Below are 15,259 nucleotides of genomic sequence, written 5' to 3' on the forward strand. Positions count from 1 at the left end.
ACTGAAGCATTTCACAACAGGATGAAAAAAACCGCCATAGAATTTGAGGAGCATGATGAACAACTGCTAACAAATTGTTTTACGATTCCATCGGTTGTAGCTCATGTTGCAGCAAGGAAAAATGCGTGGAGACCAACGCGCAGGGAATTTCTACCGGATGTACAATCCAGTTGTTTGGAATACTATCACGGTGGACTATGGAACACTGAATACAACCGCGACGCTATGATCTCGGTTGATATGGTTGCCTGTTATCCAGCGAGTTTTCTCGGGTATGGATCCGCCGCTGAGTACTTTAGACGATTTGGACACCCCAGTCATGAAATGATTCGTGTTGCTATTAATGGACCACTGCCTGATTTTGATTTAACCGGATTCGCTCGCATAGTATCATTTGAATTCGCGGCAGGACTCCATCGCTGTTGCTATATTTGGATCGGTAGACACATGGCTGAAAAGAGATGGCTGCCAATAGCGCTGCTACGGTATATGATTGATTGTAGCATGCTAGTTTCGTTGATTGTCAGTGACGCGATTATATCATACCGGGCGCAGACTGAAGTCTGGTTACCAGAACCAGAGCGTCTAGATAGCATAATTGACGAGTCCAGAAAAAACATTGATGCCGACGAGGAATATATCATCGAATGGTCCAGGAGGATATTTAACCAACGAAACCGCGAGGCAAAAGATCTCGGTAGAAGAATAATTGGTAAGTTCACACAAGGTGGAAAAAACCACGACTACAAACGATATTGCTCACGGCTGATTATAGATGACGCAGAATATGATTTCGTAATCAAGGACACAGTGGCAAAAAATAGATACGTGAACTGCAAAACAGCTTTCTTGTCCAATGGAACGAGGTTGGGTACAGTTGTTACCTACAGCGATGGAGACAGCCCGGCGTATCCACATTTGAGGGCGTCTATGCTGGGATATGCCGCTATCAATTTATTCTCGATGATAAATAGATTCCCCGATACCGCGGTTAGAGTAGCCGTTGATTCATTTTATATAGACGTAGCGTATAAGGAAAACGTAGCCGAGTTTACTAGTCCGGACGAGAGTTGGGGTACATGGAGAATTAAAAATGAAATACGACGCGATTATTCCCCGTCAGCAAATGTCATCGTTGAGAACAATTACCTACGCGGTAATAATTTATCAGAATGGTCTAATGCACCATCGTGTTCTGATCCAATTTGTAGACACAAGACGGTTTATTTAAGCGGCTGTGGCGGGTCAGGAAAGACGACTCGGGCAATTGAATTATTTCGAACGCGGGCAAGTATAATCGTGCTTACACCGACCCATAGACTAGCGCGAGAAATAAAACAACGAAATGTTGACGCCGTTACTTATCACAGCTTTTTTCGATACAGCGGCGGTGAATGGACTCCTGATCGAATGGGTGAAAAATTTATTCCCGACATTATCATCTGGGATGAGATATGTACTGTTTCGTTAGATACTTTACAAATGTTTCTTGAGTGGTTGCTGCGCGCGAATACAGCGGTAATCATGTGTGGCGACCATGGCCAACCACCACCATTTGTCGGCGAGGGTCCACATGATTGGTTAAGGGGTTTTGTGGACTATTATGAAGAAACCGATACTGATTACCGAGCACTTGATGAACAACTGCGCGAGGTTAAAAAACTAATCAGATTACAGCCGGATAGAGTTCAGTGTGAAATAATCCGCGAGGTGATTCCGGAAACACCGTTGAATGAATTCTGGGAAACATGGAGACCAAACGATTTGATTGTAGCGAGTAGAAAGATAGTCAGAGACACACTTCAGCGGAGGTTGTTTACGTTGCATAAGGAAAAGTTTCCAACGCGCCCAGTGCCGTTATGCTATAGACCCGCGGACACACGGCGGCAGAACATTGAAGTTGAAATTCCAGCCCCGACAGCGTCGGGGGCAAAAAAACAAATTCTCGTGCTGAATGATATCGTGCTCGTTGATATCAGCGTCGTCGAGGACGCGCTACGTGCTGATAAATCCCCGTGGACGCTAGGATACGCAACAACAATACATTCCTCGCAGGGACTAACCATCACGGACACAATTGTTTGGATAGTTGATAATCGCATCGAATGGTCGAATCTAGTCTATCTTGCAGTGTCCAGAGTACGAAGGATAAATCAGCTTCGAAGAATTGTTATTGACGAAGCCGGTGACGAAGCCACCATCGATGCAAGCGTCATTAATAGAAAACTCTCGGGTTACCGCCAACAGGATAAAAAAAAACAGCGGCGTTTTGATATTGATGCCGAATTAATAATCTCGCTACGACAACAACAGAATAATCACTGCGCGAGTTGCAATTGTATAATGAGTTGGCGTTATTCGGATAAAGACACTCGCCAATTTACCGTGGATAGGATCGATAACAGTCTCGGTCATGTCAAAAACAATGTGAGGTTGACCTGTCTTGAGTGCAATAGACGCAACGGCGCTAGTTAAGACCACGTGGGGGTAATTGAGTATCGTTAGGTATCACTTGTAGTTGCTCGCGTGTAAATCCGCGCTGTGGGGCAGTTGAATCCAGTCTATAGATCGGTGGTCTACCAGTTGATCGTGTTATCGTTGATATGTTATGTGTGGTAACACTCCAAATAGGATCAGTAGCTCTTTTTTTACCGCCTTCAAGCTCTCCTGGTTCATACAGATATCTAACAGTGACATCGCCGAGAATCGGCTTGGAAGCGCTATTTATTTTTGATCTTCCGGGTATATACTCGTATTTAATCGCGTCGCTGGGCTTCATGTTGATTGCTCGGGTAATCTCGTTATTTAACGCTGCAATTACGCCTGGCAACCTTTTGACCCATTCACGAGATCGTTTTTCTTGGATGAATTCCTTCGCGTATTGATATCCAAATAACCGTTCAGCGAGAGTCCGATTGAATCGTTCAACAATTGCCTGATCACGATGTAGCGCAGTATGACCTCGTCGTATCGCGACGCTATGATGTTTCAGCGTTGATAAAACAGCGCCACGAAATTCACTACCGGGATCAACTTGTAATAGATTTGGCCAGCGCAGAGGGCCTCTTCGATAAATTCTTTCAAACGCAGCGGCTACTTCAGTTGCTGACTTTGTTTTTAACGGCTCCGCTTGTTTGTATCGACTCGCAACATCAACTACGGTTAGTGCGTATTTGTAACCGTTGTCATGCGGCAGAAATAGTATATCAGCCTGATGAACTTCATTAGGTACGCTGACATCAAAGCGCGAAAAGTTGATTTGTTTAGGCGGTGGTAGATAGATTTGCCATATAGCCTGTTTGGATAACCAATTAGCCGCAGTGGTCTTTGTTACCTTTGCAGCGCTTGCGAGTTTACCAATTGCGGCCTTCCCCTTCCAGTATCCTCTCGGGGAATAATAGATGGAATCCATGTTGTTATTATAAACGTTAGCGTTTTCAATTACCAGCGCGAGAAGCTCCGCTTCCAATCATTAATTTACCTTTCATAGCCGATTTTACCAACCATGAAGCCAATTTTTCTTTGACGGATTTATCAGGAATAGCATTTAACGCGTGAATTAATTTTACGTCCGCGATATGACGCTGTTGCAGATCGCTACTTTTGTAAGCAACATCATGAGCATGACACGCCTTATCGATAGCGTTTATTGGATACTCACCGGGTTTGGGCTGATTTTGATCATCGAGTCTAATATCTAATCGTGTTCCGGGGCCACAGTAGTTATATCCTGGGAGGTGTTTTTCTCCTGGATACTTTGCCCACGGTGTTCCGGGGAGTTTTGCCAATTTGGCTGCGATGTCACCTCCTCGCTTTTTTTTAAAACATCTCCGGGTCTAATAGAAATAAATCTAAATTTCTTTGTACCGCATTGTACACACTTACCAGTAAGCGCCGATCTGTTATTTCTTGTCGTAACGGTTGTCATATCATTTGTACCAGTACGTACTCTACACTTCACACAATATAGATCCATAATTTATGTATAGAGATATGAATATAATTGATTTTTCGGCGACTAAAACAAGAGAACCAGTTAAGCATGTTGCAGCGTTACCAAACTCGATCCGGATGATTATCATCGGACCATCTGGATCCGGCAAGACGCAATTGTTACTCAATTTAATAATGAGATGGATGAAGTGGGATAAGTTGTATTTGATTGCTCCTAGCGTAGATGATCAACGATGCTACGAGGTGTTGAAAGATTTCAACGAGAATGCATCAGCGATCGCTAAAAAAAATGTTATTGAGTTTATCACAGATATCAATGATGCACCGGGTATTGATGATATTGATGGCGACGTTAACAATCTAGTCGTGTACGATGATGTTATGTTAGACAATCAAAAAAACCCAGCTAGGATATTTTCCAGAGGCAGGCATAAAAACACTGACGTGATATATGTCACTCAACGATACACTCAGATTCCAAAAGTAATTAGAGACAACTGTAATATTCTTGCTGTGTTCAACGGCGTTGATACACACACGCTACGAAATATTTGGCAGACATGGTGCGGCGGTGACATGGACTTTAATGTTTTTCGAAACTTTTTTAGTCATGCTCAGTCGACCCCACATGGATTCGTAACGATAAATTTACATGATCCTCGGACACGATATCGTATCGGACTTGACCAAATATTCGGTTAGTTGTAAATAATTTTCATTGTAAGCAGCAGAGGGGGCGATGACATCGACGCGATCGTCGATGTGCTTACCGGACGCTGACGACGCTGGGGATCAGCGCGCAGAAGGTGTTAATTAAACCAAATGACGACGCGACGATCCCCCAACGACGTCGTCGTTTTTTTTTTACCAGGCGCTGACGACACTAGATCGTTGAGTGCAGAAAGTAATAATTAAGCAAAATAACGATTGGACAAAATGTCCGATTCGCCCCCTCTGCTGCTACATCAATTATCTAACAGAAAGTCTATCCTGGAAGATTCCGTCCAAGCCAGATCTTCTCCTACAACTAAGATACACAGGTATACAACCATCATCTTTTTCTCCAACTCTTGTAAGAGCAGCCTTGCAAAAGAAAACATTTAGACCTTCAATTGTGTAAGGATGGAAATTGACGTGTTTTCAGGGACTGGTGCCGAGTTAATAACATCGGCCCTCTGGGTGCCTTGATCCAAGAACTTGCCAACCTTTTTATCTGGCTCTTTGAGAAGAAACAGTTGGCCCCAATTACTATTAAAGACTACTGCTCCATATCTGACAAATTCTGACATCATGGCAGAAGCGATATTGGTCATGATAAAGAACTGTCAGACTTACTAACCAATTTGGATTTGGATTGACCTTGTTTCCAAAACAACGTCTGTCCATGGGTTTTAACATGGCTCAATTCAGAGAAATTTGAGCCTTTAACCTAGACCTTGCAGAAACTATAGTCATACTAAACATGTTTCCTGATAACAGACATGTCAAAAGCTGGGGCTATGCAAAACCCTGTATAAGCCCTCAAGCACTACTTGAAACACACAGAGGTAAATCATGGCACATGCAACTGATTTTCTCCTGGTGAAGGCTGGGAAGCAGTATATTACTCCTCAAACCCTCTCTTCATGGCTGAAGTGGGTTATTCTCCCAACATGCACTAAAGTCTCAAAAGACCATAGTCACATGAGTATTTCAGCTCATGATCATCGAGCAGTCTTAGCAAGCCTTGTATTCAAACACTGCATTTTGAACTGAGATATAATAGAATTTGTTGGCAGGCATGAAGAATCAACTTTCTCCTGTTTTTATCTCAGGGATTTATCTTTGCAGAGACCAACTTCGAACATCGTGGGTAATGTGGCAGCGGCCAAGATGACCACGAGATCTAGTTAAAATCAGTAATACCTTTAAGCTTCACTGAATTCGCCAGGGAAATTTTGTTACTGAGAAGAATTCAATTATCTTCTTAACCCCAGAAGTGAATCACAGATCACGTGGCCATAGGCTATGTTGTTTTCAAGTTAGGAGAATGGGTTATTGTTTGCATTTAGAATTGAGCCTTGTATTCCCTAGAAGGCTACCTAAGGTATAGGTAGAATGCCCATCACTACCACATACCATCTATCCTCATAATCCAGGAATGTATTTGAGGGAGAAAGCACATTTTTTCAAAACATTATGCCTATCTGAAAATACTTAATGTATCACATTACTTAAACACTGTCCCAGCTATCATGCCATGCAAGCAACCTTGTTGATATGTTGATGAGCTTAAAAACTAGCAACACCAGTGGCAGCAAGAGAAGGTAATGGGCAAGAGTTATTGCCCTTCATCTCTATCATATAGACAGAAATTATGAATAGTTATCTGTATAGTAGGGCTGGATTATAGTGGTACTACATCTTTATGTCTCAGCATTATTGTGTTTGTATGTATTCTCAGAGAAACATAATTTCACTCAAAACATTTACTTTGTGTTCACAAAATTCAGGAAAAGTTAATTTTAAATATCTACTTTTGTTCAATTTGCTAGCATAAAACCCTGATGTCTCATTTAATGCCAGTTTGAAAATAATGATTGCTAGCTTATAAATGTCTCTCTTTTTAACCTAAATGTGCTTTAATTTCCACCCTCTGAAAACAAGACAATATATTTTGACAAAACAAATTTGATAATTATATATTTTATAGTAAAAGACTTAAATGTCAGTAAAGAATGAAATCTTTGACATTTCCTTTCAACATTCATTCATTTTGTCACCTACACAGCCATTTTCATTTTATCACTCTCGCAGGCATTTCATTGACATTTTATTACTCACAGCCATTTTCATTTTGTCACTTTCGCAGCTATTTTCATTTTATGACTCGCACAGCCATTTTCATTTTATGATTAGCACAGCCATTTTCATTTTGTCACATTCACAGCCATTTTCATTTTATCACTCTCACAGCTATTTTCATTTTGTCACTCTCACAGTTATTTTCATTTTGTCACATTCACGGCCGTTTTCATTTTGTCACTCTCACAGCTATTTTCATTTTGTCACTCTCACAGCCATTTTCATTTTGTCACTCACAGCCATTTTAATTTTGTCACTCGCAGCTATTGTGATTTTATCACTCTTGAAGCCATTTTCATTTTGTCACTCTCAGCTATTTTTATTTAATCACTCTCACAGCTATTTCATTTTGTCACTCTCATAGCCATTTTCATTTTGCCACTCTCACAGCCATTTTCATTTTGTCACTCTCATAGCATTTTCATTTTGTCACTCACAGCCATTTTCATTTTGTCACTCGCAGCTATTGTGATTTTATCACACTTGAAGCCATTTTCATTTTGTCACTCTCACAGCCATTTTCATTTTGTGATTCTTACAGCCATTTTCATTTTGTCACTCTCACAGCCATTGTCATTTTATCACTCTTGAAGCCATTTTCATTTTCATTTTATGACTATCACTGCAATTTTCATTTTATCACTCTCACAGACATTTTCATTTTACCTGTATTACATCCATTTTCAATTTGTTACTGCCAGTGCTTATCTACATATTCTGGATTTTACGTTCGTTTTTTATGGGTCGGTTACTGTTCAATGGACGTCTGTATGTTCCATGGGATGTAGTATATATTCCATGGAAAAATATCAGTTTTAGGGGACATATTCATAGAAAACAGAAGCTGGATAAAAAAAAGGAAACTGTCCTGAGTTGCCAGTAAAACATGGAAATATTTCTGTGGAACTATTGATGAGGTCTGAAATCAGATTGATATGACCAAAAAAGAAATCGTCATTTTTGAAATAACAAAAGTAAAATATGTATGATCACAGCTTATATTATAATATGTTTGTACCAAATGTATGGCAATTTAATTGAATTCATTTCTAAGCAAAATTTAAACATTTTACAGCCATTGAAACATTAAATGTAACATTTTCCATATTTCTTTCATTTTCTAATAGTTGTTACACAGGCATTCCTATATATATAAGGTCCCATTATCAGATAAAAGCAGTATAAAAATCAGAATAGTGATAACAAAGGAATAGTTTTTATTCTAACTGGGTGTAGAATGGATCTGGGATAATGCATGTAGGGAAAACATGCTTTTCAGCTCAGACCTTAATAAGATGAGGTTGCAAGAACACCAAATGCATGTGCTAGGTAAAGAGTTGAAACTGATTCATTTAGGTTAACTTTAATCATTATTTGAGGTCTACATTAATTTATTTGAATTTCTTCAGAAATAAAAAGTAAATATAGGAAAACAATTATAAATCTAAATACAGACTCATGTCACATGAATATATTTAATTTAATGTCAAGATTGACTGATATTTGACTGGTTAAATTTAAAGCCATACTTATAATAATCACCAATGCCACTGAGTTCTAGACTTGCATTTCAATTTTAAACTCAAGTTCTTTTGTTGAAGTGAAAACCTGATATATTATACTTTATGAATTATCAAGCTTTATTGTTGGATTCTTGGACATATTTGTCTTGTCAGTGATCATGTAAAAAAATATGCAAACAATTATTTGTATCGCATCCAATCTGAACCAACAGTTATAGAGAAATGATAATTCATAACATGAAACTGCAGAAAATAAATTTGAGAATTTAAGATACTAAGCTGTGGCTATGGCAACTGCATTAACAGTTAAATCCATGAATATCTGTGTGTTTAATTCATCATCCATGAAATATCTATGACCAAAAGGCTACATCATGTTTCTTTTCATGAAGCTTTGACATTTTTCTGTTTCAATACAATGCAAGAACTATTTTGTGATGTGAAAATTTGCTCAGCCAGCAGCCAGATTCAACATGGTGGTTCCTTTGTTCTATGGCTATTCAAAAGAACAGGTTTACTCCTCGATGTTGGTGTATTCATTCCAAATTTCAAGGAATAAAGGAGTAATATTATCTTCTATGTCTCTAACATTCAGATTCAATAATTATTAGTATTTTTTTTTTTTTTTTAAAGCAATTTAACATCAGGCATTATATCTTTGACTCTAGTTACAGCTCAACATTCAAGGGATTTGGAGTAATAACTGGTGTAGAATAAGCTGATGGCAATTGCCATGTCAACTTTCTCACACTCTTCTGACTTGGAACAATTTTCTTTTGAACGATTCTCTGATGTAGAGCAAGATCTTCCTGTTAAGGACTATTTAGAGGGTATCATCTACAATGTGAAACATTTAAATTCATCAAATTTCACAATAACATTTTTGACAACTGGATTTTTCCATCAGTTCCTGGAACAAATTAAAAAGGAATTCACATTTGATTCATCCCAGTCCAAGTTTACTATTATAACACATGCTGATGGACTAAAATGTATACTTATTTTTAATTGTGCTGAAAGTCTAATAGAAGTTAGGGGTTTAAGGTCAGTGTAATGGAAAGATAAGAACTTCATCAGAATGGCTATTAATCTATTTTTAGAATCCCCTACCAGTGAGGATAGTTTCAATTCCACATGTTTATCAGGTATAATGGACTCAAATGAAAGTTGTAGTCATAGAAACCAGGAATTATCTGATGAGAGAGCTGACCCACTTTCTAGGGTTCCTGCAGTGAATAGCACTTCAGTGACTATGACCCTTATGCCACCTACAGAGTGCCCTACTAGAGATCATAGACAGCTCTCTCCATGTATGTGTAATACTGACCTGCTGCTGACTGTAATGCAAACACTCCAGAAGTAAGTGGGCAAGATGCAAAAACAAATTGACAAGCTAATAAATGAGAAGGTTAAATTAGCTGCCCAGAGAGAGAAACCTTTGACTATCAGCAGACATTCACAAACCATTGGTCCTAAACCTATTTCTCTAAGTAAAAGTTTACAGACACATGAAGTATTGCCAAAAGAAAACCCAAAGCAGTTTTCTAACTCTGCCGCTAACTCAGCCAGGACTGATAAAGTTAAGAGTAATAAAGCACCATACAGACTACCTACATCAATAGAAAGTAAACATAATACTAAATTGTCTTCTACCAGCAGAGATAACATCCTCCTTATTGGTAGTTCCATTTTACATGGAATTAACAACAGAAGGCTGAGGTACTGTGTTAGAAAGCATGCCATTTCAGGTGCCAAAATACAGACAGTACTGGAAGATATAAAAATATATGATCTCTCCATGTTTACTAAAATAGTCCTCTATATTGGAGGGAACAATGCCAGTGAAGGAGACTGATCTAGAACTTTTTGAAGAACTATATGACCAATTATTTACACACATCCATAAGCAAAATCAAAGCTGTCAGGTTGCACTGTGAAATGGCCCCCAGGGGAGATTATGATGTGTTAGATATCAATAAGGTCATCCAAGACTGGCAAGTGAATGGAAGTGTGATATTGTTTACAAAAATACATGAGTTTCCTGGATGAAGAGGGGCAAGTGATGCAACATTTATTTGGAAAAACAGATAATATTCACCTGTCTTCCAATGGGGTGGAAAAACTGGCAAAAAATATAAATGCAGTCATTTGTGTAGTCTGGTCTTACAGCCTCATTACAAACTTCATCGGTCTCTATAAATCCAGTGTAGGTAAAAATAGCACCAGACAGTATGGTCAGCCATATCAGTACCGTCAATACACTTTGGGATGTGATTACTGTGGTGAGATCAAACATTCATCACAGGAATGCAGGCACAGACAGCCAATACAATGCCATCAGTGTGGTAGCTTTGGACTCAAAGCCAAAACTCACAATAGATTTATAGAATAGGAAAAGGGCAATGAGGCCATCTCAACTCCACAGGAAGACTCTATTCAGCGGGAGGACCAATCTATCTATCAAGGACTGTCATATACACCAGGCATCCCTTGTCAAAACAGATTTGATCCTCTTGCTGATGCATGTTCTGAATGTGGAAACTTACCAGCTAATTGTACAGATTCAAATATGACTTATAGTTCAGATTTATACTAAGATTATAAAAGTAGAAAATGCAGTTGTAGAAAAACTAATTTGTTATATAGAGTAATGATAGTTGTAATGATGATCACTGTGAACATAGTTTTAATACTTTTAATGTCTCCTTGAGTGCCTCTAATAGCATAAACATTAATCTCATGAATTTGGGAGTTTCTAGCAAATGTTTACACATAGGTCACTTAAATATTCAGGGTTTTCATGGAAAGATTGATCAAGTGAAGTTACTGCTAACCTCTGCAAATAATAATATCCATTTATTTGGACTCTCGGAAACAATGTTAACAGAAAATCAGGGTGAAAATGTCTTGTATATCAGTGGCTACGACAAACCTTATCGAAAGGATAGGAAAACAGGTGGCAGTGGGCTCCTTGTGTAGGTTAGAACTGATACTATTTGTAAAAGACGGGAAGACCTAGAAATGCGTGAAATAGAATCCATTTGGCTACAGATCACTCCAAAAAAAGCTAAGCCCTATTTAGTAGGTTTTGTGTACAGACCCCCCATCATCACATACTGAATGGTGTGAATATTTTGAACTTCAAGTAGATAAAATTTCAAAAGAAGATAAAGAATTTTACATTCTAGGCAATATAAATAGAAACCTTCTCAATGATCAAATAAAAGTCAATTGGATGAATTTTATTGCTTCATTAGGTATGGAGCAACTAGTAAATGAACCCACCAGAGTAACATCTACCTCTAAAACACTTATTGATCATATTTATACCAATATAAAAGAAAATGTTTTGGAAGTAATGGTTCCAAAGATTGGTATAAGTGACCACTTTGCAATTTTCCTATCTGTTCATCAGTATAGTGAACAAGCATGCCCCTTTAAAAACTCACAGGATAAAGAAAGACCACCAGCCACGCTGGATCTCCCCAGAAATTGTAGAAGCAATAAAGCAAAGAGACCAACTAAAATCAGTAGGAAATCAAACTGAATATAGAGTTTGGAGAAATAAAGTTATTAAAATGATACATCAAGCCAAACAAGTGCACTATAAAAAAGTGCTTGATGAAAACAAAATAATCTCAAAGCTATCTGGAAAGTGTTTACAGGGTTTGGTGCAGGCAAATGTAAGAGTAAAGCTGAAATTTTATCCCTCAATCATGAAGGCATTTACACTGATAATCCAGCTGACATCTCAAATACTTTTTAACAACTTTTTTGTTCAAATTGCTGAAAAACATAAAGAACCCAGAACTTCATCTGATCATCTGGAACATTTTTGTGCTAAAATACTACCAAACAACGTTTGAAATTCCTGAAATGAGTTCCGAATTTGTGTTGAAATATATTAAAAAATGGATGATTGTAAAACTACAGGACTTGATATGATTGGACCAAGGCTAATAAAGGTAGCTGCACCTGCAATTGTAGAGATTACAGCTTTCATTTGCAATGAAAGTATTAGGTCTAATAAATTTCCACAAACATGGAAAACTGCCAAAGTTATACCATTGCATAAAGCAGGAACAAAAGATGATTTAAATAACTACAGACCCATCTCTATCCTTCCTTGTCTCTCCAAACTTCTAGAAAAACATGTACATGATTTTTTTTCTCAACTACTTAAACAAACACTTATGATCTTATTCATGATAATCAGTCTGGATTTCACCAGAATAACTCCTGTGAAACTGCACTTGTCTCTTTGATAAATGGCTGAAAGCATTAGATCAAGGAGAAATGGTAGGCACTATTATGGTTGATTTTCATAAAGCTTTTGATCTTGTAGACCATGAACATTTGCTTGAAAAACTACAAATCTACCAATGCAGGGAAAACTCCCTATACTGGTTTACTTCTTATTTAACTGATAGAGTGTAAAAAGTATCTTTAAATGGCCAACTTTCTGAAAGTAAAACTATTAATTTTGGAGTAGCACAAGGCTCCATGCTTGGGCCTGTGTTATTCGTACTATTTATCAACGATTTACCTCTTAACATTGGAACTTCATTTTCTTCCACTCATCTTTATGCAGATGATACTACACTGTCTGTGATTGGTAAAACCAAAACAGTACTTGAAAATAACTTACAAGATGCTCTCAACAGACTTCAAGTATGGTACAAGGAAAACAGTATGATCATAAATACAGAAAAAACGAAAGCCCTACTAGTTACAACACAACAAAAACGAGCAAGTCTAGATAGCAAGAAACTCCAGGTTCTGTTTGACAATGTGAGCCTCAATAACGTACTGGTACAAGTTGCTCTCAACAGACTTCAAGTATGGTACAAGGAAAACAGTATTATCATAAATACAGAAAAACAAAAACCCTACTAGTTACAACACAACAAAAATGAGCAAGGCTAGATAGCAAGAAACTCCAGGTTCTGTTTGACAATGTGAGCCTCAATATGACCTCTCAAGATAGAATTCTTGGTGTATTCATGGATAACAATCTTACTTGGTCTATTCACATTAAACATATTTCAGAAAGGTTAACTCTTATCTTTGGCTACTGAGGAAAATCAAAACATACATTCCTCTTCAGTATAGGGTCATCTTTTATAAAAGTTATATTCAGCCATATCTGGACTACTGTAATGTTATTTGGGGTAATATCTCTAATTCAAACATAACAACACTTTTAAGACTCCAAAAGTGGTCTTGTCATTTAATTCTAGATCAAAGTATAGAAAATTTTCAGGATGCAATGAATACTATAAAGGTTTTAACAATACAGGAAAGAATATTTCTTAGAAAGGCCAAATTGATGTATAAAGTATCCAGAAAAGACATTCCTGTCTATCTAAGCAATATCTTTCACCAAAGAGATGCTGATGGCACTCCAAATTTAAGGTCCATAAGAAGAAAAAAGTAAATTATACCAAGGCCAAAAAAGGAATTGTTTAAAAAAAGTTTTCAATATACTGGTCCACTGGTGTGGAACAACATTCCCAGTGACATAAGGCAGGCTCCTAGCATTTTATCTTTTCACAATCAATGTCTTAAATAGATGAAATCTTTAGAAAATTGAACAATTCTAGTACAAAAAATACAGCCTGCTTTTCCGTAATTTTACATCATTTTCATAGCTGAATTTTTCCAAGCAGGATTATATTTTATGTTTTATATATGTTTATGTTTTCACTGATGCCTGTGAATGTGTTCCAGGCTTGATACTTTGAATTTTAAAATTACTTAATTATTTTTAGTGTCAAGCCAGACTCTTCACATCATGTTGTATATACTGTATATATTGTACATAACAGATAGAAGGCCTCAAGGTAGATTAGTTCTGTAACTAATTGAGTTACCTTCTCTAAATAAAGTCTTTATTATTATTATTATTATTATTATTATTATTATTATTTAAATGGGATAATATTTCTGAGCTGAATTCAGTAATGGATACTTACTGTACAAAATACAAAATACATTTTTCTGGAATGAGCTGTGCAGTAGATTATTTTCATATTTAAAAGTTTTCTCTTCTGTAAATCATACATAGTATATAAAGATGTTTTTCAGTTTTGCAATGAAAGTATAGTAGTTTTTAAAAATATAAACAACACAGTATATGGGTGTTGAATTAGTTGCATTTAATTTTGTAACTCTTACATTATTGTGCTATCTTTTAAAATAAGTATAAGACCAACAGGAAATTTCATCCGTTGAAAATAGCGGACAAGAAACAAGCAAAAATGCCAACAATTTTCTCCATGGAAAAAGCTCTTAAGCATTTAAAACAATGGTATTTTAATTGTGAAAAAAAATTCTATCTTCAGAAACCACAAGAAATGAAAGACCAGAGACTGAAGACCTCAGACAGCTTAAAAGTAAGTCAAATTTACACACATTCTCATAGAGAGTGACAGCCTCTTACAAGTTAAAAGTCAAATTTACAAACATTCAGAGTGAAGGCCTCAGACAGCTTAAAAGTAATTCAGCTTTACACACATACACAGAGGCTGAAGGCCTCAAACAGCTGAAAAATAATTCCAATTTACACACATTCACATAGACATGCACGACTGAAGTCATACGTCTGTTCTTATTTGGTCAAACTGTTCAGTGTGCTTGGATCATCCAAGTCTTGGGAAAATTTGGATATTGAGCAACATCAATGCATATAAATGAGGTGATCTTGCATTTGCTTGGTTGAGCTTGTTACCAACCTGGCATTTGTATTTTCTAATCAGATTTTGATCAGACTTTGAATATAATATTATATCATCAGTATTTCAACACACTGAATACTGAACAAGATCTATATGTGTTTATGATGTGATCATGCATCTCATTGCCTGAGTTTATTATCACACAGGTGTTTGTCCTTACTAATCAGAGTTTGATCAAACTTGGAAAATATGATTATATCA

The 15,259-nt window shown here is 37.1% G+C and overlaps 1 protein-coding gene across 1 annotated transcript in view; it reads left to right on the top strand.

The window, feature by feature from the left end:
- The window catches only part of LOC149775272 (uncharacterized), a 68,616-nt gene that overhangs the window by 38,598 nt on the left and 14,759 nt on the right, over nucleotides 1–15,259 (top strand). Inside the window, exon 5 of the mRNA XM_089943178.1 lies at nucleotides 14,666–14,716. Within this exon, the coding sequence (XP_089799304.1) occupies nucleotides 14,666–14,716 (51 nt within the window). The remainder of the gene's footprint in view (nucleotides 1–14,665; nucleotides 14,717–15,259) is intronic.

This window comes from Sinohyriopsis cumingii, chromosome 19 (genome assembly GCF_028554795.1).
Source record: "Sinohyriopsis cumingii isolate HCF-2022 chromosome 19, ASM2855479v2, whole genome shotgun sequence".
NCBI lineage: Eukaryota > Metazoa > Mollusca > Bivalvia > Unionida > Unionidae > Sinohyriopsis > Sinohyriopsis cumingii.